The 25997-nt window shown below is 40.6% G+C and overlaps 1 protein-coding gene across 2 annotated transcripts in view; it reads left to right on the top strand.

Moving 5' to 3' along the window:
- The first annotated feature begins 285 nt into the window (after positions 1-285).
- Positions 286-25997, top strand: part of slc12a2 (solute carrier family 12 member 2) — a 241325-nt gene continuing 215613 nt past the window's right edge. Inside the window, exons 1-2 of one of the 2 annotated variants that reach the window (XM_041185697.1) lie at positions 286-425; positions 722-1414. In XM_041185697.1, the coding sequence (XP_041041631.1) occupies positions 767-1414 (648 nt within the window). In that variant the 5' untranslated portion in view covers positions 286-425; positions 722-766. The remainder of the gene's footprint in view (positions 426-721; positions 1415-25997) is intronic. The other variant, XM_041185698.1, reaches the window with a different exon arrangement.

Genomic DNA, 25997 nt, shown 5'->3' with positions numbered 1-25997 from the left:
AATGTACTCATTGCTCAATTTGGCCACTCTTCTCTCCTTGGATTGTTTCAGATTTCCAGCTTCGGCAGTAATTTTGTTTTGCTCGTGTCTTCTCATATTGTGGGTCGACGTTTAGAAGCACTGGGGACAGAGCGTGTTTGAAACTGAAAGCCCCGGAACGGAGCAGCAGAGATAGAGAAAACCGCAGCTGAGAGCAGCCTGTCTGTCTGTCTCTCGCGATATTTAGCCTGGCCCTGCCCTGTGCTGTACAGCATTGAGCTTGTGAGTGAGTGTATCAGGCTGTGCGCTGTCTCCAGCGGCAACACCCCCGCCGCACTCTGCAGCCGCCAATGAGAGGAGAGGAGAGCGCCGGCTTATAACAGCTGAGGCCGGTCAGGGATGTGAGAGATAAAGGAGGAAAAGAAGGAGAGACTGATAAATAGATAGTGAGTGAGTGAGACAGTGTGTGAGGGCTGGGATTACTGAGTAGCCGGAATTGAGAGGGAGGGAGGGAGTGAGCGGGCAGCCGGCTCCGACAAGCAGCTCATTAATGCTGGGGGTCCGGGAGCGGCCGCTCTTACACTGCAGATCGAGGCTGACGGTGCAGGACCGGTGAAAATAGCACCAAGTCCCGGTGTAAAGTTTAGAGAGGGGGGGTGGGGGGAAGGAGGAATTGGTATCGGGGTTTTTTTTTTGTTCAATTTAATTTGACTGGTGTGTGTGTGTTTTTTTTTCTTTTGAGCGCGGGCTGTAAGCGGGGCAGGAGGATCGAGGACAAGAAGAGAGGATGGAGTCCGGCTTTCCTGCTTCCCCGGCCGGTGGCGAGCAGACTGAGGGTCAGGCCGGCCCCCCCGAGCCCGCGATGCCGCTACGTCCCGTAGCTAGTCAGAGCCGCTTCCAGGTCGACCTGGTGACCGAGGGGGGAGGAGGGGGAGACGGGCCGAAGGGTGACGCTCCGAGCCCAGCCCAGGAGCGGGGGGATGGCGGTGGCGGCGGGGCGGGAGCTCCGTCTTCAGCCTCACCACCTGCCCCCGAGCCACCCTCCACCGCCGCCACTGCGGCTGCAGAAGAGGCGAAAGGCAGATTCCGGGTGAATTTCGTCGACCCAGCTGCGGAGAAGCCGCCGGCGTCCACCCCGCCGCCCCACGGCTCGGCATCGGACTTACACGGTCAGCCGCAGCAAGCCGCCAGCGAGAGTATGAACGGCTACCCCCAGAATGGCGATACCATGCTGAGTGAGGGCAGCCTGCACTCGGCCGGTACCGCAACTCATCATTACTACGATACGCACAGCAACACTTACTATCTCAGGACTTTCGGCCACAACACCATCGATGCGGTGCCCAGGATCGATCACTACAGGAACACGGTGGCTCAGCTCGGAGAGAAGCTCATCAGACCCAGTCTGGCTGAACTGCACGATGAGCTCGACAAGGTACATTAGCACATCTCTCTCTAGAATACATGTAGGTGCAGGGTTACCATTTCCAAAGCAGCAATTTTACACAACCTTGGTGGTTAGAAGCTTTGGATGAAGCTCAATAAAACCCTGGCAATACCTTTCCTTATTTTCTTGTAAATGTGGTGTGTTGGCATATGATGGTATGCCGGCATCCAAGATTTGTAACATAGCGTAGTTGATCCCCAGTGGCACTGCTCACTAGGAATGTGAAAATCAATTGTGGTCTTTAGGTCAAATGGTGTTACGTGGATGGAACTTAGTTGGGCCAAGGGATTAGATGCAATTTAGTAAAGTCATATATTCTGACCTTTTTTAAAAAAAAAAATCTCTATGTCCACATTTATAATGGAAATTGTGCAATCTGTCATTCTGCCCTCCTGCTGGATATGCTGGATGGGATATGGTGGTGATGTACTTGGTGTGACAAGGTTGCATAGTTTCCATTAAAGACATGTATAATAGGGAAGTTAGTTGGAAATGCATGCATATAATTACTTTTTCTTTCTCAAAAAGTTGTATACATATGTGGGTCCTAAGACTGTTGAACCTTAGCTGCAGATTTCTAGGTGTATGGAAAGAACGCTGCTTTGGTGACATGACATTCACTCAGCAATCATCTGTAGCCATAATTGCAACAATATACAAAATGGATACCAGAGTCTGATTTGGAATCCAAAGTGTTAAGGTCTAATTTTGAAGATGAAGTTGAAGTGGTTTATAAATAATTTCAGTAAATAACCATGTTAAGGCTTTGACTCCATTATTGTTTTGAGAAAGTGGGAGTGCTGTAATAAGTATATGTAATAAGCCTTGTGGTGACATTTGTGCACTATTCTTAAAATGTATCCATGGGGTGTTGAATTTCTTCGGTTTTGCTGAAAAAAGAGAAATGCTGTCAAAACTTTTCAAATTGCACTCATCAGGGCAGAGACAAGAATACCAAATTTCAAAAGGAGCAACAGTTTATACTGAGAAAAGGGATGCTGCTTGTTTAGCATGTCTACTCTGGTCGAGGCGTTGCGAAGGAATTTCTTTTCTTCCTTTCTTTTGACCTGCTCCTCTTTTCCTTCTCTGTAGCTATCTATCTGCATTTGTGGCTTGTTCAGAGTAAACCAGCTCTTTGAACATCCCCACATGGTCCAACCATGCCAGGAGATGTTGGATCTTCTGGGCAGTTTTTCTCTTCACAGGCACCTTATCCGAAACTGGCTTCATAGAAGTCACATTGGCAATTGCTGAAGACTGGAATTCAATTTCTGCTAACCTGCTGTAGTTAGTTGAAATGTTAAGGATTATACAGGGGTTATTGCACTTCATTTGGGTAGTGCTAATCTGAATTCCATTTTAAATTGAGGATAAAGGATATTGTAGATTATTATCCTTGTGAAAAGTTCAGCATATTGGATGCTACTTTACTAACAGGGTAATCTTTCCTCCCAATTTGTGCACGCGGTAGTGTTTTTGACAGTAGCTGATTGTAATACTAGTGACCTTTGACCTTTCATTACATAGTGGGAAAGGGGTATGAAAAACTAAAATGTTTACTATGATTGAAAAATAGTGATAAGGACCATTTTGTGTGGCAGTTTTATTCGTGAACATGCTATTTAGACATGAACTTCATTTTCTGGGGTCAGTGTGTGGGGGTGGGGCGGTGATGTAAAATAGGGATATACTAACCAACCCCCAGTGTTTCTTACACTTTACCTGCATTTTATAGTTTTTGGGTGTAGACATTTTTATGTATAGATATTTTCTGATATATACAGTACTTTGTATAAGAGTGCATACCATTGAGCTGGTCCAAAATATAATGATGAATTGTGTATTGGTAAACAAAGATAATACATTTATTTCTTGCTACAGCACTATGCATTTTGAGCATAGAAATTGTTGTTCGTGCACAACCACAGTGCATTCATATGACATGCCTCTTTGCCTTTTTTAAGTTGGAGCATTAACCCAATTATTTAAAATGGCTACATACTGTTTGGAATGTCGTAAAAATACATTCAAAGTTCATTTGCGAATACCTAAACTATGGCCTCCAAATGAATCACCTGGATAGTATTAGCCTGGGTTTTGTGGGTGGAATAACACAACTGTTCGCACTCACAGCTATTACAACTGTGAAACCAACAGCAACTTGTGCTGTCCAGACATACCCAGCTAAACATGGAACTCCAGAAGTGCTGCCCTGCTCTTGTAGCCACAGTATTTATATGGCTAGTCCAGTTCAGTTTCTGGTCAATGGTAACCCGTAGGATGTTGATGGTAGTGGGTTTAGTAATGGTAATGCTGTTGAAGGGGTGATGGTTAAATTCTCTTGTTGGTGATAGTCATGCCTGGTACTTGTGGGGCGAATCTTACTTGTCAGCCCCAGGCTGAACATTGTCCCGGCCTTGCTGCGTTTGGACATGGGCTGCTTCAAAATGAGGTGTAACTGCATTTTTAAATGTGTACTAAGCCATTATTACTAAACAGCCTCTACGGTCCAACAAAAACTAAATTTTATATACTTATTCATTCATTAGATGTGGGTGTCACTGGCTAGGCCAGCATTTATTGCCCATCCCTAATTGCTCTTGAGAAGGTGGTGGTGAGCTGCTGTCTTGAACCACTACAGGAATGTCAAATTTCTTCAGTGATAATCCACAGATTTTTAAAACCACAGATTTTTTTAATGTTTGAAATTTCAGCTTTTACCTTTCAGACAGCCTATATCTGACTTTTTTATTTTGCTTTCTTTAGCATGAATAAAAAGTGAAGGTTTATCTGCACTTTTTGTTTCCTGATGTTGCTGTCTGTGAGAATTCTTCAATGTTATTGGGTGCTTACACTGCACGATAACATCCCCTACTGGATGCTGCAGCTGGTGCCAAAGTGAAATCCATACCACAGAACACCATCTTTTCTGGCCATTTTTCTTCGTCAGTGGTGAGAGCTATCACTTCGCTGCTAACTGTAAAATCTGTACCATAGTATTTTAAAACAAAATAGAGGAGCTGGATGCCATGTTGTCTTAGCTACCATGTTTTTGGAGCTACGACCTTAGCCACCAAAATTAAAGTACTCCATATCTTTCACGGCATGCACACTAATTGCAGAGGTATCTAATGAAGCCCTGATGCAGTTTATTAAGTTAAATATTCTTTGTGCTTTGACTTCAAACCCTATAAACAAGGTGACTTCAAAATAGTTTGATACCATTTTTCTGCAAATTTTCCTTTCCCTAGCAGCAACCATTTTGTTATTTCTTAATAATCACTTAACTCCTCAGATACTGAAGCAGTCCGTGTCCACATGCAGTAAGACCTGGACGATAATCAGGCCTGGGCTGATCAGTGGCAAGCAATATTTACATCACACAAGTGCCAGGCAATGACCATCTCCAACACGAGAGCATCTAGCCATCTCCCCATGACGTTTAATGGCATTATCATTGCTGAATCCTGTACCACCAACATCCCGGGGGCTTACCATTACTAGAAGATTAACTGGGCCAGCCATATACTGGCTACAAGGCAATTCAGAGGCTGGGTATCCTGTGGCAAAGAACACAGCTCCTGAATCTGCAGAAAACAGGATTTCAACTCGAAGAATTAACAATTGTTAACTCAAATTGCGTCACGACTTCATAAAATACTGTATGTGGTGAAAGATATGGGCACAAGTCAGGAGTGTGATGGGATACTCTTCATTTGCTTAAATGTGTGTAGCTCCAACAACTCGGGAAATCTTTCCACATCCAGGACAAAGCAGCCAGCTTAATGGCATCTGCCACCTTAAATGTCCACTCCCTGTACCTCTAGCACAAAGTGGCAGCAGTGTGTACCATCTACAAGATATAGTGTAGCAACTCGCCAAGGCTTCTTCAAGAGCATCTTCCAAACCTGTGACCTCTGCAACCGAGAAGGACAAAGGCATCAGATGCAAGGGTACACCACCAATTGCAAGATCCCCTCCAAGTCACACAACCTCCTGACTTGGAACTATATTGCCATTCTTTCACTGTTACTGGATCAAAATCCTTGATTTCCCCCTCCTAACGGCATTGTGGGTATACCTACAGCATGTGGGTTGCAGCCGTGCCAGATGGTAGCTCACCACCAACTTTGAGGTCAATTAATGATGGACAATAACACTCCAATCCCATGAATGAATTCAAAAATATATAACAGCATTTAATTGTAGACTCCATTCTCTGCTGCTCAAATATAACATGTGCTCTGTTAAATATAGATTTTGTTTTTAGTAAAAGTTGCTTATGTTAGAATTCCAGCTGTGAATGAACATTGAACCATAATGTACATGAGATTCATTTTTGTTTTTTGTTGTTGTTGGCGTTATCAAAAGGGATGAAAGATTGGTATGGCTGCAGCCTTCAACGGATAGACTTGGCCTCCACTTTTGACTGCCAAACTCCTTGCCGCCTTTTTGGATTTAGAATTTTTTTTTCCTCTTTGACATCAAATGATAAAATAACTAAGGCTGGAATTTTACTGGCTAATAGGTGCTAGACTGAGAGGCAAACTGATGGGAAAAGGACTTCCTTTCTTTGCACCACCCCACCCCACCACTGACTTCACCGTGTCATTTTGCCAGTGGTGGGAAAGGTGTCAGGGTGGCCACCTTGCCAGGAGTCTGAGCCAGTTAAGTGGCTAACCAAGGGCCACTTTCTGTCTCTGTGGGCATTGTGCCCACATTGGAAGGGCCTGCTGCTGTGTGGAGAGACTGCAAGGTAAATATGGGGGCTCCATGGCCCACAGCAGGGCCCCTGGTGACAGTGGCCATCTTTGCAGTAATGATGTCACCTTCCTGCCAGGTGCTGTCCCAGCAATGACTACCATTAGCAGTGGTGTTGCTGGCCCTCTGAATGGACTGGCAGCTCTTGGGGTGGTTACCATTCTTAAGTGGCTGCCGCTGGGGCTCCTTGTTAATTAGCTGCTCCCAGCAAAATGAAATTCTGGCAGAAGAATCTGATGGCAACCACAACTTGAAATTTGACTTTTTGATGGTCAGTTCTTTTATTACTTGTGGTCATTTCCAGCAGTAAAATCAAATCCATTGTGTAATGGGTGCCTTTCTCTTCTGCGAGAAGTAGGCCTTTATCCAGAAGGCAATGGCTTATGCTGGGATGCAGCTCTTTTGGTGTCACCCATCATCTGGTGCCTTATCCTTGTGACTCAAGTCTAAGTCTAGGCAGCAAACATCAAGCTATTTTGACTGTAGAGGTGCCACACTCAGTGCAGATTTTCAGTGGAAGTTTTCTGATCTCTTTAGTTTTACAACACACAGTGCATTTACCTTTAAGTCATCATTGTAACTTTGTGTTTTATCACTGATATGAATGTGCATATCTTTTGCATCAAATTGTTTAACATTCCATTTAATATGGCCATCATCTTTCACTTTGAAATGTAAACAGTCACATTGTGGCAATGAAACTTTACAGTGATTGTTTTCAAAATTATCCAATTTTGGATATGTGCCTGAATTGTCTAATTGTACATATTAATTCAGTAGCTCCCCTTTGCACCCATACTCCAAAATATTTGATGCTAATTCGCATCTCTTGCATATTATGCCATTTTTGGGCTATGTGAGATTCATTGGTTGATATCAGTTGACCTTGGGACAGTACAGTTCCCAGCTGTATTACAGACTTGTTTTTGCAAACAATAGCATCTCAATCACTGAAGGCAGTTTAAGCCTATTGAGATAGTACCCACAAAAATAAGGAATTTCATTGTGTGAGGTTTCATTTCCAGTGGTCTTTTGCTCGTGAAGCTCTTCAAAACTATGAGCAAGGTCTTTCATGCATCTGAAAATGTCTAATGATAACACAATGTTAGCACTGCGACTCTATTGTGCTTGTTGTATTCACTCCCACTAAAAACAGTGGAGCATTCACATGGCAATAATTCTCCATACTTGATCATCTATTATTTTTAGTACCTGAAGTGATGAACTGTAGTTATGCCCAGTATTTTTTTATTATCTTTTGGGACTTTTTGCAATTTGTGAGTTCTTAAATTTGTAAGAACAGGATATCAGAATAGCCTCGAGGTTCCAAAATTGAGACACCTGGAGATGATATTTCGAAAGCATTTTCCAAATTTTTGCCTACCTGAAATTAACTTCTTGTCATTAAAAGATGCATTGTGGGGAAAGAAATGAAATGACGCTATAAATTGTGGTGCATATGATGACCACATTTTTTCCAGCCCCAAAATTCATGCTTTTGCATGTATTCATGTATAAGTCAACCTTCCCACTCTCCTCTCCTTTTTAGCCATGGCATGCTGACTAATGCAAGTAAAGCTTCAAATTTTCGCTGCAAAAATGCATATTTTACTTGTACCTTTCAACTGGGTGCAAAGGATCAAACTGGTGATACAGGCTGTGTTGTGGGACTTTAAGGCATGCCCACTGCTTGCGTCAGATGCTGATGTTTCAAAATGGTGCCCACCCATACCCAAGCCAGCAGTTTCACTTTTATACTTGGTGTGTAAATTGACTTGTTTTTGGAAGGACTTTTTTGAGGCTTTAAAGGTCGACTTACACGCTGAGAACTTTGTTCGATATTCTAACCAATGCAATAAACAATACTGACAACTCCTTTGATCAAGACTGCCAAATAAATGATTGTGAAAAATTCCAAGTTTGATAGCAGAACACTCTGCAATAACTTGGAAGGCTATAAGTTGGTTGTGGGGTATGAGATGGAGGAAGGGGATGAAAAGTTTTTAAAGAGGAAGGTGGATTTCCCTAAGTGCTTTTCCCACACCTTCAGAAATCCTGGTTAGGCCCATAAATAGGTTTCAGCCAAGTTATGGTGGAAAACCTGTGATCTTTACCACCTAGAAGGACAAGGGCAGCAGATGCATAAAAGGATGACTGGGTAGGAATTCCAGAGCTTGGAATCTAGGAGGCTGAAGCCATGGCTGCAAATGATGCAGCAAAGGGACAGTAGAGTTGAACAAGAGTTTCAGGTTTGTTTTAGCAGTGGGTGGAGGCGGTAGCAGGGCTGGTGGATACAATTGCAACAGATGGGGGGAAAAAATTTAATACTAGGTGGGAATGTAAAAAAAAAAATTGAGGTGTTGTGGGACTAGGGGCCTAACCAGGTTTACGTGGAAACTTGGCACCATAATTTTGCTATAGGCACAGATTTGAGAGAGAGAGACATTGTTTTTAAAAAAAAATGTTGAGGGACTGGGTGCCTAAACAGGTTAAAGCAGAGAATGGTGGGTAAGTGGAACCTGGCATAGTTAAGACAAAGCTATCATTGGTGGGGTGATCCCAAATCTGCTCCAAACTTTCCTGCAACTCCATGTTTGAATCCCTCCAATTGGGTTTCTGTCCCTGCCAGAGTACTGAATCAGTCTTTATCAAAGTTACAAATGACATCTTGTGTGACTGTGACTAAGGTAAACTTTTCATCCTCATTCTTCTCAATCTGACTGTAGCTTTTGAAATGGTTCACCTTAGACCATCCTTCTCCAACGCTTCTCCACTGTTGCCCAGCCAACTCTTATCTATCTAATCAAAGCCAGAATATCACTCATTATGCCACCTCTCTGCTCCTGCATAGTTACCTCTGGTATCCCCAAGGATCTATCCTTGGTTCCCTCCATTTCACATCAACATGCTGCCCCTCGGCAACATCATCAGAAGCAGAGGTAGTTTTCGCATGTATAATGATGACACCCAGCTCCACCTCACCACTACAGTATTCTCAATAACTCACTATTGTTCAATTATCAGACTACTTTTCTGACATTCAGTATTTAATGAGCAGGGCAGAAATTTCCTTGATCTAAAATATTAGAAAATTGAAGCTATTGTTTTTGGTCCCAAGTCCAAATTCAGTTCCCTAACTACTGACTCAATCTCTCTCCTTAGCAACAGCCTGAGATTAAACCAGTCTATTTGCAACCTTGGTGTCACATTTGACCCGGAGATGAGCTTCTGACCTCATATTTGCAGCAGCACTAAGATTGCCTTTTTCTATTCTGTAACTTTGTCCCTACCTCAGCTCATCTGCTGAAACCCTCATTCATGATTTTGCTCCCCCTAGACTTGACTATTCTGATGCAATCCTGGCTGATCTCATACATTCTATCCTCCATAAACTTGATGTCATTCCAAAACTTTGCCCATGTCTTAGCTCGCACCAAATCTCATTCCCCTATCATGCCTGGGTTCACTAACTAATGTTGGCCCCCAGTCAAGCAATGCCTTGAATTTAAAATGCTCGCTTTTGTTTTCAAATCCCTCCATGACCTCGCTGTTCCCTATCTCTCAGCTCTTTCAACCCCACAATGCTCCCAGATTTCTGCGCTCCTCAAATTCTGGTTCCCCTTAAGCATGGAAAATTGGGGATGCTCCATCACTGGTGGCTGTGCCTTGAGCCTTGCTCTTCAACTCAAGAATACCTGCCCTACACCCCTCCGCTGCTTTAACTCACTTTTACCCTTGAAGACACTCATTAAAACCTACCTCTTTGGCCAAGCTTTTCATCATCTGATCTAATATCATTTGTGGCTCGTATTTTGTTGCATTATGTTCCTGTGAAGCACCTTAGGACATTTTATTATGTTAAAAGTGCTGTGTAAATTGTTGTGATGCACGCAGTTGAAGTGAGGGATTGAGATTTTGGGGTTGAAGAATGTTCGGGATTAAAAGTGGTGAATCTATGAAAGAGTTTAAACACAAGGATGATAATTTTAAAATCTTTGGCACTGGGTATCTGGACCCAGCAAGGACAGCGGTGGTGGCTGAGAGAGACACGATATGTAAAGAATCTGGACCAATTGAAGACTATGGAGGATTAATGTATGAGCAGCAAAGTATTTTCATACAAATATGTCCTCTTTTGGTTTGGAGTACAATTCTGAAGTTACCTTATGATGGTTTTCTATGTTAAAGGCACTTTTATAAATAAGTATTTTCTTTTTAGTGGTGTTGGTGATACTGCAAAGGTCACATTTAATGTTGGTAGGATTTTAAAACTGGCTGTCATTTTTTTTGTCTCACAGGGAAAAGCCATATAATCAAACCATTCTCCAAATAGTGGAAAATCAACTCTTGATGGGTAGATTATATCAGGTTACTGCCTCTTTTGCCTTCCTACTCCATGGCAGAAGAAAACTGAGCAAAATATACAATCAGAACAAACATTAAAACTTGATAAAGCCTTTGGTTTTTCAAAAGCTTCAGTTTTAATTTTGTGTCTCATGTCCATGTTTAATTGAACCAACTTTTCGCTCTTGCCCTGACCTACCCAAATTGCAGTAAAATTAAATTAGCCACCGAGCCCAAGATGGTGATATTAGGACAAGTAACCAGAAGCATTGCCAAGCAGGCTGGTTTTCAGAATGAATGTAGTGGGGTGGACAGGCAGAGATGGGTTTAGGTACTTCTAGAATGTATAACTTATAATGCCAAAGTTAAAAGAAAGACTTGCTTTTTTTATAGTGTTTTTCATGACTGCAGGATGGCTGAATTGCTCCACTTTGGGGCAATGAAGTGCTTCTGAAGTGTAGTCACTGTTGTGATATATGGGAAACCAGCCAATTGCATGCACAGCAGCAGCAAGCTCCCACAAACACACACTGTTTTTTGTGGTTTTGTTGAGGGATAATTATTAACGAGGATTCCAAGGATAATCTCCTGCTATAATTTAAAATACTCCCACAAGATCCATTGCATCAACTTGAGAGGACAAATGGGCCTTTGTTTAATGTCTCAACAAAAAGTCGGTACCTCCAATAGTGCAGAACTCCCTCAGTGCTGCACTGGAGCATCAGTCGTCTTGTGCTCAGATTCTGGCGTGGAACTGGAACTTACAAGCATCTGACTTGGATAAGAATGCTACCAACCGAGCTATAGTTGGTGGTAGATGATATGCAAAAGAGAGATGCTCAAGAGACCAAAGTCAGAAGAATAGAGTGTTATGGCATGGGGGGATATTTAGTAGGGAAAGGGGAGGTGCTGCTGAGCTCTGAGCCAGCGTAATACGTCCATAATGTTACGACACAGAAATGGGCCATTGCACTGAATCTGTCCATGCTGACATTCACCATCATGAAATGATGGTGCTGCCCTGTTGCTATTTTCTCTCTCCAGCTGTTTTTCTCCCATCCAACTATCTAATCTAATTTTGCAGGTTCTTTTGTCTGAGTAGTAAATTTTGTTGCATCTATGGCCCCTGTTCTTGATCCCTTTAAGTTCCTGGAAAGCCTGCTTCTGAGGCTGAGAAAAGGGAAGCAGCTGTTCAGACTATTATGCTCCCATTGGTGGGTACACAGAAGTGCCTTTAACAGAATAAAATGATTGATCCACACGAATGCAATTTGTGAACATGGAGCCTGTACAGTTTTGTACTTATGCAATTTATAGTTTGGAGATGGATGGATTTGGATGAAAGCTAACTATTTTAATAAAATACATTTTAATATTGTTTGCAGTTATAAATTAATTGGTGTATTGGTGGTCTTAAATAAAAAGTACCATAATTTGCATTTGTTCTGGGGTATAAATTTTTTTTTCTATTTTAATTTGTGACTGGAAATTAGGCTTGAACTAACCTCTTAATTTTGTTCTATATCTAGTTAAATTAAGTTATAAGAATTAGTGGCATCTCCAGCATTAATTTTAATCTGTTTCAGATTGGAAATTATTGAAATTGAATTTGAACTAGTCAAGTTAATTACATATTTCCCCCTATGTTTATCTCTGCATGTTTTGTTTAATGACCTTTTTTCCCTCCTTGCCAAATAATGACTAGTGATTCAAGCTAACTCTCTCCAAAAAAGAGAATGCTGGACTGTTGTTTCTTTTGTTTCTCAATGGCTTCAATTCAGACCCAAGGCTTGAGAGATCAAATGCTGTACTGAATATAGTCAGTTACTTTTACAAGCAGTGCAATAAATAAAGTATGATGGGTAAATATAGCATTTTTAATTGAACCAACTCCCCATCATTGACACGTCTGAATGGATATTGTCTGTGTCAGGGACAGGGTTTATTGTTGTCTGTGATCAAAGTGTTTTAATGTTGGAGGCTAGTGTGTTTTCTTACCCTCCGTGACTTGTCCCAATTTAAATGATTCAGGTAGGAAGCTTTTGTGAATTTAAAAATAAAGATTATTTATTAGCACGCATGTGTCCCGGAAGTTTAAATGCAATGTCTTACATTATCTCGCACACACATGTTAGACACAGATGAAGTAAAAAGCAATATAATTACAATCTGGAATCATTTCAGTCTCTTGTAGCAGGCCTGTAATTTCTTGGACAAATTGACGCTTTAGCTGGAGTGGAGATCTTGTAAAAGCAGAGGATTCTCAGTGACCTATGAGGCCTCTTGTAGTTGAATTGCCAAGAGGTCAGCTCTCAGGTAAAATTGAAGTTGGAACAGGCTGGGGGAAGAGTCCTTCTCCCCCTTTCGAACCAGAGCGCTAAATTACATTGGTTGTGTAGTTGTCTTGCAGCTGGTTTGATAGCTCAAATGATGTTTCTGATGATATGTTATATTTATGATAGCTATTATATTTTTAAAGGAGGTAGCAAATATGGCTGCCTAACCCATGTGACTTGTTACAAGCCCAAAGCCCTTTTCCAAATAGGGTGGTGAGTTAGACTGTGTAGTTATTGTGTTGTGGCTTTTCCATGTTTCAGACAGCCAAGCCTGTGTGTTTGGGATGAGGAGTCATCACAATACAATGAAATGTTGATGAGATCCATTACATATTCGTCTACCACTCAATTGAGTTTCGATGTCTCTATTCACGGTTCTTTCTATTGATGATCCATCCTTAACAAAAGGGATGTGTGAATTTCACAAGTAGATGTGATTGTCCATATTTTAATTGGGTATTTGCTTGAGTTTCAGGATTGTCTGGAGCAGGATACTGTCTAGTCACATGGTATATTATCTTAAATGACTTTTGGTAATTATTTTTAAAAATATAGCTTTAAAGTTTGTGATATCTTCATGCCTGTAAAAGGCATGGCATCTGCAACACGTTTATGGGAGTTTTAGGGAAAACTCTCTGGTTGGAGTCATATCTAGCACAAAGGAAGATGGTTGTCGTTGCTGGAGGTCCATCATCTCCTCCCCAGGTCGTTACTGCAGGAATTCCTCAGGGTAGTGTCCTAAGCCCAACTAACTTCAGCTGCTTCATTTAAAAAAAAATTCTTTCATGGGATGTGGGTGTCACCGGTTAGGCCGGCATTTGTTGGCTAGGTTATTTCAGAGGGTAGTTAAGAGTCAACCACATTGTTGCGGGTCTGGAGTTGCACGTAGGCCAAATCGGGTAAGGACGGCAGATTTCGTTCCCCAAAGAGTGTCATTGAATCAGCTGGGTTGCTGTGACAATTGACAATGGTTTCATGGTTCCCATTACTGAGGCTAGCTTTTCAATTCCAGGTTATTTATCGAATTTAAATTCTCCCAGCTACCATGGTGGGATTTGAACCCTTGTTCCTAGAACATTAGCTTGGGCCTCAGGATTACTAGTCCAGTGACATTACCACTACACCACTGTCTCTGCTAAAGGAACAAGGGCAGCAGACATATGGGAGCACCGCCTGTAAGCTCCCCTCCAAGTCACACAGCATCCTACCTTGGAACTATATTGCTGTTCCTTCACTGTCACTGGATCAAAACTCTGGAACTCTCTTCCTAGCAGCACCATACTGACTACACCGGTTCACAAAGGCAGCTCACCACCTTCTGAGGGGCAGATAGGGATGGGCAACAAATGATGCCCACATCCCAAGGAAGAAGAATAATTTAAAGATTCTATATCGTCCATGGTGAAGATTACTTTAAAGCTTTTTTAAAAAAAAAAATGATTCTTGGGATGTGAGCATCACTGGCCAGGTCACCATTTATTATCTATCCTTAATTGTGCTTGAGAAGGTGGTGGTGAGCTTGCCGCCTTGAACTACAGTAGTCCATTGGTGGAGGTACACCCATGGGGCAGTTATGGAGGGAGTTAAAAAGTTTTGACCCACTACCATGAAGGAACAACAATACAGTTTGTATACAAATGAGAATTTGAATTTACAGCTGGTTAGCTCATAATAATAGCTCTCAAAGTTTTTGCCATTTCTTTAGCATTAAGAGCAGATTATAATTGAGAAAATGAGTTGCTTAATTACAGCAATACCAAAAGGGCCGATCCCTTTTTCCGAAATTTTTAGATTAAATGCTATCCTATTGAGTTTGGTATTTGTAGACCTGGAATATATGGGAGGAAATTTCTTGCAAAATATAAACCTGTTACTTCATTTTGAGCAGAGCTTCAGTCCCATGTTGAACTCTATTTGGACTATCCTGGTTAGACAATCAAACATTTTTTTATATACTAAAATTAAGCAAATGGTAACATTGATAGGTACCTTTCCTCTTTCTCTTCCATTATTAAGGGATTATCACAGAACACCGTAGCTAACTCTAAGTAGTAATTAAGTGCAGATCAATATAGTAGTTGGCAGATAATTTTCTAATTTCCTATCTTGCTGATGGGGACTTGAACTGAGATTTCTATGCTTTGGTTTTTAGAAAACTTTTTTGCTGGTGTGTTGGAACTAGAATGCAACTGTTTAAGCATAACATTTTAGTCTTTTCGGCATAATTTTAGATAATTTTCAGAAATAGCCAAAAGAACCTGGAGCTCCCTATCCAATAGCTCACCTGAGGGCAGTTAGCAATGGGCAATAAATGCTGACCTTGCCAGTGATGTGCACATCCCATGACCAAATTTAAAAAAAAACACAGGTGACGTGAAGGGAAAATAAATAAGTGGCACTTGGAATATTGCGTGCAATTCTGGTCGCCACATTACCAGAAGGATATGGAGGCATTGGAGAGGGTGCAAAGGAGGTTTACCAGGATGCTGCCTGGTCTAGAGGTTATTAGCTATGAGGAGAGGTTGGAGAAACTCGGATTGTTCTCACTAGAGCGACAGAGATTGAGGGGCGACTTAATAAAAGTTTACAAAATTACGAGTGGCATGGACAGAGTAGATAGAAGTTTTTTCCCAGGGTGGAAGAGTCAATTACTAGGGGACATAGATTTAAGGTGAGAAGAGAAAACTATAGAGATGATGTGCGGGGCAAGTTTTTTATACAGAGGGTAGTGAGTGTCTGGAATTCGCTGCCAGAGGAGGTGGTGGAAGCAGGTACGATAGCGGTGTTTAAGAGACAGCTTGACAAATACATGAATAGGATGGGAATCGATGGATACGGACCCTGAAAGTGCAAAATGTTTTAGTTGACGGGTAATATGATCGGCGCAGGCTTGGAGGGCCGAAGGGCCTGTTCCTGTGCTGTACTTTTCTTTGTTCTTTGTTATGATGAGGAATGCAGATTTAGTAGTAACTTTCAATAGGAAATTGGATAAGTACTTGAAGGAAAAAAATTTGCAGGGGAGTGGGACTAATTGGATAACTCTTTCAACCGCTGGCAGAGGAATTATGGGTCAAATAGCTTCCTGTGCTGTATAAGGAATGATTTTATGAAATTAAGCAAATCTAGTCTCCAAGTTGCAATATTTCTTGAGTGCCATAGGAATTCACACCTCTTAGGCTACACAAATTTTGTTCTGACCCATTTTAGAACTTCATTGCACAATTTAATATAATGCTAGAACAGCTAACATTGAACATTTGAGTCATGGGAATCATTTCAGTTTGAACTTGTGTTTTGTATCACTCATTGGTAATTGGATGTCAGGTAAACTTAATTTTACGAATGGTGATCCCAGCCTCTGATCTGTGAAATTGGCAATGGTAGTGTATGTTTCAAAAAAGTGAAATTCTGAATGGTTGATTCATCTGTGAGCTTTGGCTGCTGTTTGCTTTCCTAGGGCATTGCACATCAAATTCATTTGTAGGTGAAGTGCTTTTGAAATGGGTTTTTTTGACATGTGTTGAGACATTGCATAAATGCAACTTTTAGTGTACACGCTACTTGGGCTGCTTATATGAAATTTTGAAATATTCTGCTTGGTTCCTATATATGATTACTAAACGGGAAACAGCAGTGTAATAGTTCTGTAAGAAGTGCAATTCTTTTCCTGTGGCTTTTTTTCCGCTGGATGTTTACTTCTGTGTTGCTCCAGAAGTCACTTATTTAACATCGAGTCAGTAATTTCTGGTATTTGTTATTCCAATCTAATTGTTCAAACTGAATGCAAGTTTTTATAGGATTGTAAGTTCCTTGTGATAAATTCATTATTGTAGGTCACTGAATGCTTTGTGCTATGATAACACCAGCAAAATGGAAAACTTCATATGTAGATGGCTCTTTATAAATTTACAGCACTAGCTATTGGAGTATGTTGTTCTGTTTCTAGCTTTTTAAATGCAGCACCTGAACAAGCGTGCTAAGTCATTTAGCAGGTTGGCTGTACTGATGCACCTTGAGGATGCAAGGTACTCGGCATCATGGATTTCTGGTATCTCTAACCTGAGAACAGTATTTTAATTGTTGCCTGCCCAGTGTACACTGATGGAAAATGTCTAAAGTCCCTTTAAAAAGATGAACAGCATTGCCTGTTGGAGAAGTGCCCTACCTGGCAATGCAGATTTCTGCTTTTGCCTAATATTTGAGTCTTGGGAGAATATAATTCAACCCAAACAACTTGCTTGTTGTTTGATATTCCCATATGGCCAATTTTGCATAAGTTGATACAGGGGGCGGGAATAATAAAGCCACAGAATATCTGTTGTAAACCATCTGTAACAGAATGCCAAGATTTATGACTCAATTTGTGTATAGGTAAATGATTTATAATTGTAACATGTTTGTTACTGCAAGTATTAGCATGTTACAGCTTTTAGCATCTAAAATTGTCTTAAGCATTATGATTAGGTGAGGAGAGGTGGAATGGCTCCTTTTCCCACTCCTATTTCGACTGCAACAGGATTTTTTTTAAAGGATATGCTTGCTAATTCATTGAGTGATTAACTGTGCTGTGATGGTAAAAGACACACAGACTGGTTTCCTTGTTTTTTAAAAATAAAGTAAAATTTAATGTACTTAATTGTCCTAAGTAAAAATAATAAAACACACCAACTTTCACGCATGTGCACCAGTCATTAGTGGGAGGATAGATTAAGCAGTCTTTAGAATGCAGTAAAAGTGCTACTGGTCTTGTAGGCTGAGTTGGATGGCTCCTCTGGATCCAACGTTGAGACAATTTAGATATGTTGATGGATAATTTATATCTGTTCTGGTAGAGTCAGCAGCTGCTGGGTTAGTTCTTAAATCCCTACCTGTAGTGGGTGAATGGCCAATCAGCAGACAGAGCTCAAACTTGCAGGTAGGATGGAGAGAGTGGCCCACTTATGGGTCCTGCTTCTCTGGCATCTCTTTGGCTTGTGGCCTGCGGAAAAACAGTTCTTAAAAAAAATAAGTGCTAGTTGGTTTGTCACATGCTCCTCCCTTTTCAACTAACCAGTGACCCAAAATATGGTCATGGCGAGTGGATTCCAGCTCCATAATTTACATGATTAGATTATGACTGGCTGAATTCCTTTCTCAGACAGAGTTCATTGTATGAGGTGATTACATCTAATGTATAGTCCCCATCCAGATGATGTACTAGATTGTTCTGTGAGTGGGTTCACTTTCCTACAAGCTAATTATCACTGGGGTTTTCTAGACAGGCTGACTCCCAATTTTAATGGGTTTGGAATGTACTTGCGGTCATGCAAATGTTCAGCCATCTTAGAAACTGCTATATCAAATCACTAGAATGTGGTTTTAGTCTGTTAAAACTCCGTGGTCTTCAGCCAGTAAATCCATAAATTCATTTTTGATATCAAGCATGGCTTTAACAGTATAATAGAGGTATTGTGATTTTTAAATGTCATGGTCTTTACAATTTTATAAACGCCTGTTCTACAAGTACATGATCTAACAAGCATCCATGCACATTGTTATGATCCTTGGCCAGACCCCCAAGTTGCTGGTAAGATCCGGTTAGTGACTGATAATGTTTTGTTTTAAAGTCAACAAAATTTGAGATTGAAAACACTTGTTGAGTGAATAAAGCCAGAAGATTCCACAGGTTTTGAGCAAACAAACGAAAAAGACTTTACATTACAAGGTCAGAAAGATAAAACAATTTGCAACATCTATCTTATACTCCAACATTCAAGGTTACTATGAGGTACATATGAATTAACAGGCAAACTGTGGTTGAACACACCACACTGCACAATAAATGCCAAATGCGACCAAAATGGATTCCATATATTTCTCAAAAACCCACCCAGATGTCATAACAGAGTCAACTAATGTCTCTGAAACTTTCTTTCTCATGAGGGTTTCCAATCTTCATCTTTTGAAGATCTTGCCTTGGAATTTTCAACAAAAGATGCTCTAGTTCAGATGGCTTCAACGATGGCTCAACTTGCAGAGCTTCAATCTCTCCTTCTGAAATTCCATTTCCCTGGATTCCCGAGTATACACCCAAGCACGAAACTACAGGCAGACTTCAAATCTTCAACTGCGCTGATCAGGACGCTACTACTCCAAAGGAGTACCTTTGCCCTAGTGGCCCTTTTCAATTATCGGGGCTTCTCATGAGCCCCCTTTACTTGAAATCTGCTCCCTGCAGCCCTTTCTCAAACTTGGAGCCTGTTGCTCTTTTTTTTTCTTTTGCGTTCTTCTGAACTCAACACTAAGGCAAGTTTGAGATTCAAAACATTGAAGCAACTTTTTTAGAGATTGTGCAAACATCCATCTTGTATGGGAAATGCAGCAAAGGTGAAGCAAACAATGTAATTATGCATGCCCAATGTCTGATTTGGAGGACTGTCCTGCATTAATACTAATTTAGAACATATTTATTTGGATTATTATAATCTTCAAAATAGCGTGGTCTTATCAGTTTTTGGTATGATTTAATTTTTTTTCTTTCATAAGATGTGGGCATTGCTGGCAAGGCCAGCATTTGTTGCCCATCCCTAATTTCCCTTGAACTGAGTGGCTTGCTTGGCCATTTCAGAGAGCAATTAAGAGTAAACTACACATTGCTGCTGGTCTGGAGTCTCATATAGGCCAGGCTGGGTAAAGATGGCAGATTCGCTTCCCTAAAGGACATTAGTGAACCAGATGGGTTTTTTTTATGACAATCAAAACTGAGACTAACTTCTTTCCAGATTTATTAATCAAATTCCACTAGCTGCCATGGTAGGATTTGAACCCATGTCCCCAGAGTATTAGCCTGGGCCTCTGACATTACCACTACATCACTGTCTCTCCTTTTGAAGCTCATACTGCTTTATATAAAAATGCAATGTGAAATTGAAATATGCACAGAAAATATACTTTGTATACTATGGTAGTCACGAATTTTAAGCTAATAATTTACTCTTTTCAGAGCATTATTACCAAAAAACATGCAGACTGGTATGCATTTACCATGTAAAATGACAGAAGTTTTCTATCTGACCCGATGCTGATGACTGTTTCACTGCAGGAATTGAGAGAAAACACTTCTTCAGTAACATTTTTGAGGACATTTTTCCTGCCTCCTTTTACTACCTCACAGTCAGCACTAACTTGATCAACTGCCAGACTCTCTAAGATACCATTCATCATTTGAGGAATTTGGGTACTATTGATGGCTGCCAACATTTTTTTTTCCATACTATTGCAATAGCAGTTTTAGTCATACTATCAAGCAGTCCCATATCCAATTATACATTTTGCTAAAAACAAAAAAACTGCGGATGCTGGAAATCCAAAACAAAAACTCTCAGATCTGACAGTATCTGCAGAGAGGGACACATTAAATGTTTCGAGTTCGGATGACTCTTCAACAGAACTAAGAAAAAATAGAAGAGAGGTGAAATAGAAGCTGGTTTAAGGGGGGTGGGACAAGTAGAGCAGGATAGAGGGCCAGTGATAGGTGGAGATTGCCAAAAGATGTCATAGACAGAAGGACAAAGAGGTGTTGATGGTGGTGATATTAGCTAAGAAATGTGCTAATAGGTGACATTAAGGGTAGAAAACAGGATGGGCAAGGGACAGATAGCCCTAGTGGGGGTGGGGTAGGGGAAGGGATCATTTACATTTTGCCGCAATATCACCATGTATAAACTGAGACATTGTATGCCAACCTAGCTTCAGACAGGAGGGCCGTTTTTGTTGGAATTCCACATCCAGCTTATCTGCTGTTGGGTACTTTGTAGGATGCAAACCATTTCTCTGACTTTACGCACTTGGACCAGTAATAATTTTATCTCCAATGTTTTGAATGTTGTCCAGATACAAAATCAGAATATAATTTCAGGCATTGTTGTATCATGTTGGCTTTTGTGTAGAGTAAGCTTAAGATTTGTTCAAATATTTGCACTAAATCTAATTTTTGGCAAGAAATGCCTTGTATCCATGTTCTCATGAATGTGCTTGAATCCTAATCCAGGTTAATGTATGTAGTAACTTGTCTTAGTAATTGATGGATTTTGTCTAGTTTTTGCAAAGTACATGACAAGAATATCAAGAAAATTTCCCATTGTCTCAATCATTACCAACTAATTAACTTTTCTTTTATTCACTTGCTGTGTTTGGCTGCATAACAAGTGATTGCACTTCATGGGTCATGAAGTTCTTCTAGGACTGCTTAAATGCAATCTTATTTTTATGCACCTCAACAGTTTTTTTGAGGAATTCTATATTTAAAAAAAAACATTTTACAGCATTGAGAGGCTTCCTCAGTCTTGCTTCGAGTAGCCTCAGACTTGGTGCATAACGTACGCTGATTCTTCTGTGTATTACCGAGAGAGTCCTTCACGGTTGGAGCTTCCTTCTTTCAGATGAGCAAGACCCCAACTCGCCTCAGCTGGACACAAAATATCCCTTGGCACTATATGAAGAGTAGCAGGGTGGTTCTATTGGTCTTCTGGCTACCATTTATCTACGACATCCTTTACTTCTAAAGTACACTATATAAGTTTATATTTGTTCTTTCTGTTGCCCGTGGGCAGTGATAGGGCAGGATGGAATGCAGCTTTTAAAATTAATTTTTGAGATGTGGGTGTTGCTGGCTAGGCCAGCATTTATTACACATCCCTAATTGCCCTTGAGCAGGTGCTGTTAACTGCAGTAGCACTTCAGCTGCTTGCAGTAACTTTGTTGCATGACACACTGTCATATCCCTATACTATACAAGGTATTAGAGTACACCTTTTCTAATGCAAAAGGAAAGGAACGTGCAGATAAATTGGTAGTACCATAACACATCACTGAACAAAACTTGCAATTTTAAAGTAACTGCTGCAAAAGCTTTTATGATTTCACTGCCTCCTACGATGTGTCTTCACTGATTGCTTGAAATGCAAGTACCTTGTTTATTCTCACAGCCTCAAACATATACTGAGATTTGAGCAAGTTCTGCACAAATTCATCAATATGATATTAAGGCTTAGTGTTCAAAGATGAAGTTGTTCTCATTTTCATGATTAGAAAGTTGAGGGGTGATCAAATTGAGGTATTTTAAAATGAGGGATTTACTAGACAAACTGTTCACTCAGGGAGAATCCTAAGGGGGCATCATCTTAAAATTACAGCTAGCCTATTTAGGAATGAAATTTGGAAGTAATTTTTTTTGTGCCAAGGTTCAGGGAAATCTGGAAATTGCTACCACAAGAAGCTGTGGTTGCTGGTTCAATTGAAATTTTCAAGGCTGATGTGAATAGTTTTTATTTTCAATAAGGGTATCCTATGATAAGGAGATGTACAGGAGTTAAGCTATTTGGCTTTTTTTACCTATTTTGCCATTCAATTGGAATCAAGATACAGATCAACGCTGATCCAATTGAATGGCAGAATAGGTAAAAGGAGCCAAAGTGTTTAATCCTGTACATATATTCCTAAAACATTTCCTTTATTTCTTACACTGGATTTGTAATTTTGGCTAAATATTTTATTGTCTCAATTTTACATCAATCAAATATCAAATGATCAGCACCTTGGACAAGTGCTCTGTTTAAATAAGCGCAATCTCAGGCTAATCTAAGTTTAATGGTTCAGTGAAGGAACAGGAGATTGGAAAATTGCTTGCTGGTTTGAGGCTGCAGGTTAGAAGCCGCCACCATTCCGAATTTGTAGCCACTGAGGGATAAAATGTGCGCACACTTGATATAAAAAGCTTTGTTCCTACAAAGGTCAGCCTTATGGCTTTACCAATTAACATTGAGCCTTTGTCTATTTGGTCCAGTGATGAACTACATGAACTCGCTTTACTTGGAACCCTTGCAGCCAGCAGAGGACACTTGTTCTTTAAGCTGGATTTAAATCCAAAGCCAGTTTTTAAAAGTGAAATGTTACTCTTCCTTTGATCAATTTTCTTGTATAGCTCAAAAGCTTTTATTGTCAGATATCAAAATCCTCTTCTAGGTCCCCATTGGACTTCCCAGTTTGTCTCTGCAATTGTCCAGAGCATACAAGGCATTAAAGCTATCCCCTACTTTTTTAAAAAAAAACTCCACCTTCTGATTTAAATTTTAATTTTAATGCCATGTTGCTGTCCTCCTGACACAACTAATGTTATATTGCTGAAAAAAGACATGCTGCTTGAAAAGTTTCGTCTTGCACTCACCAGGACAGATTTGCAAGAATACCAAATTTAAAGGGAGCAACAATTATACTCCATGAGAAGACTGCTAGCTAGTTAGCAAGTGGTCTCTGGTAGAGGTTGACATGGAGAATGCACCAGGGAACAGTTAGCTGATAGGCTTTTGTTTAAATTCAAACCAGGCTGGCCAACTCTGGTTGAGGTATCGCCATGAGGAATGAATCAGGGAATGGCTGTCCCCAGGCTTTTGTTTAATTAAAAAAGGTGCAATGCATGGGCGTGACCTTTCTATTTACAAAGTCCAAGGCCCTGTATGTAAATATATGTAGCCTCTAGCACATGTAAGTAAGCCACACTGCAAGCCTGGTACCATGGCTTAAACTGGTTCCTGGTGTAACTCTTGGCATGATCAGGATTGTTTAGCAAGTGCTGTTTAATTGCAGAATCTAACCTAATATTAGACATTCTGAATACAAGCAGCTTAAGATGTACCTACTTCTATTCTGTTAAAAATTGCAGAATACATTGTATTGGCTTTCAAATATGTATTCAACTGAGATTGAAAACAAGTTTTGCATAAGATCTTATTTTTAATAAATGCAGTTTTATTAGAGTAATATTTGAAGTAAATTTGGTACAGTAACTTTGAGACTTGTGTATAGTTGGTGCATGCTAATTACAGTGAGTATCAAAATTAAGTCTGATTCTGCCCTCACTTGACATGCGTGCTTACTTTCAGCAAGGTATACAGTTGTTTGCTCCCTTGCACTCCTTAACACAGACCAATTGTAGTTTTCCCATTGTGTTTTTAAAATTAGCTAACTTGGCAGCTGTAACTTATAGTCTATGGCAGTTGTCATTTTGGCTTAGTTGGTAGCATTCTTGCCTGTGTTAGAAGATTGAATTTACAATCTGTAGTATGAGACTTCAACAGATAATGTGTTGGCAATTCAGTGTGATATTACGGTCTGCATTGCCAGAAATGCTTTCCTTCAAATCTTCATTACATTTGAAGTCCTGTCTACCTGATCTGGTGATTTGGATGTTTTAACAATCCCTGACACTATTTGAAATGGAAGAGGAGGCAGTACCATGGTGTCCTGACCAACATCATTCTTTTCTCAGACCATGTATCACATTTTGAAGCAGTGCTGCTTTTCCTTAAGTAATTGCACTCAAAACGATTGTACAACCATAAACAAGAAATTATTAATTAAATTTAACATTCTTTTATTAGATATTGGGTTTCTTTTGGAAAATACAGTCTGTTGGGTACTCTTATTTGTTACCTGGAATTCATACCTTACTAGCTTCTGCTGATCTATTTCTGCGATTTGAGTTGTGCTGAAACCTAGAGTCAAAAGTGCATTGGAAGGACTCCTGTGATATCCTGCACTTCCTGCCAATGCAAAAAAATTGCATTCTTATGCTGTATGGTCTGTCATCCTGATATTGCATATTAAGCTTCATGTAAATTGAAAAATCAGATTCTTGGCATCACTATGAACTAAAGCTGCTTTGCATCAATGCTGGCAGATGTACTGTTTTCCTGCCTCCTCCTCCACCACCACCACCACATCCACCGCCTCCACTACCACTACCACCGCCTCCACATCCACCGCCACCACTACCACTACCACCACCACCACATCCACCGCCGCCACTACCACTACCACCGCCTCCACTACCACTACCACCACATCCACCGCCTCCACTACCACTACCACCACCACATCCGCCGCCACTACCACTACCACCACCACCACATCCACCGCCACCACTACCACCATCACCACCACATCCACTACCACCACATCCACCACCTCCATCCAGGAATGCATTGTAATCCCTTTCTTTGTTATTAAACTATTTATAGATATACATCCACACTGATCATGAACAAAATGTATCTACATGGTAACTGCTGGTTAGAGGAATGCGCAAATGGATCTGTTGATTCTTATTATTACACCATGAAGGTTAATCTATGGTTTAATTTCAGTTTTCAATAGCATCTCAGTACGGAGAAATATTTGACATCTGTAATCCTTCTGACAAACATAAGAGCAAGACTAGGTGAACCTGCCGTCAGCACCCCCCCCCCCCCCCACCCTGCCCAAGCCATGGTCTCAACACTGATTTCCTGCTAGTTCCCATAATCCTTGACTCCTCTATAGTTCAAAAACCTGTCGATCTCTGTCTGCACACCTCTGGGGTACAGAATTCCACAGATTCACGACCTGCTAAGAACAAATTCCTCCTCATCTGTCTTAAAAGGGCAACCCCTTATTCTGAAATTATGCCCCCTAGTTCTAGTTTCCCCATGAGGGGAAACATCCTCTCAGCATCTACCTATTCAAGCCCCCTCAAAATCTTGGGTTTCAATAAGGTCAACCTCCTGATTTTACTAAACTCCAGTGAGTATAGGCCCAACCTGCTCAACCTTTCCTCATGAGACAACATCTCCATCCCAGGAATCATCCTAGTGAAACTTCTCTGTACTGTTTTCAATGTAAACATATCCATCGACAAAAACTGTTCACAGTACTCTTGATGTGATTTCACAAGCACCCTATATAGTTGTATCAAGGCTTCTTTACTTCACTTCATCCATCATGCAATAAAGGCCTACATTCCATTTGCTTTCTTACTTACTTGCCTTAGCTGCCTGCTAACATTTTGAGTTTCCTGTACGAGAACACCTAGATCCTTCTAGACTGTGACATTCTCTAATCAGGCTCCATTTAAATGATCTGGCTTTCTATTCTTCCTACCAAAATGGAAAACCTCCCATTTTTCTACATTACATTCCAATAGCCAAATTTTTGCCCACTCACTTAACCTATCTATATCCCCTTGCAGACTCTGTCCTCTTCACAATTTGCTTTCCTACTTATCTTTGGACCATCAAATTTGGCTACAATACAGTTGATCCTTTTATCCAAGCCAT

This window comes from Carcharodon carcharias, chromosome 4 (assembly GCF_017639515.1).
Source record: "Carcharodon carcharias isolate sCarCar2 chromosome 4, sCarCar2.pri, whole genome shotgun sequence".
Classification (NCBI taxonomy): Eukaryota; Metazoa; Chordata; class Chondrichthyes; order Lamniformes; family Lamnidae; genus Carcharodon; species Carcharodon carcharias.
Note: the sequence above shows the minus strand (reverse complement) of the source record. Positions and strands in the feature narration are given on the sequence as shown.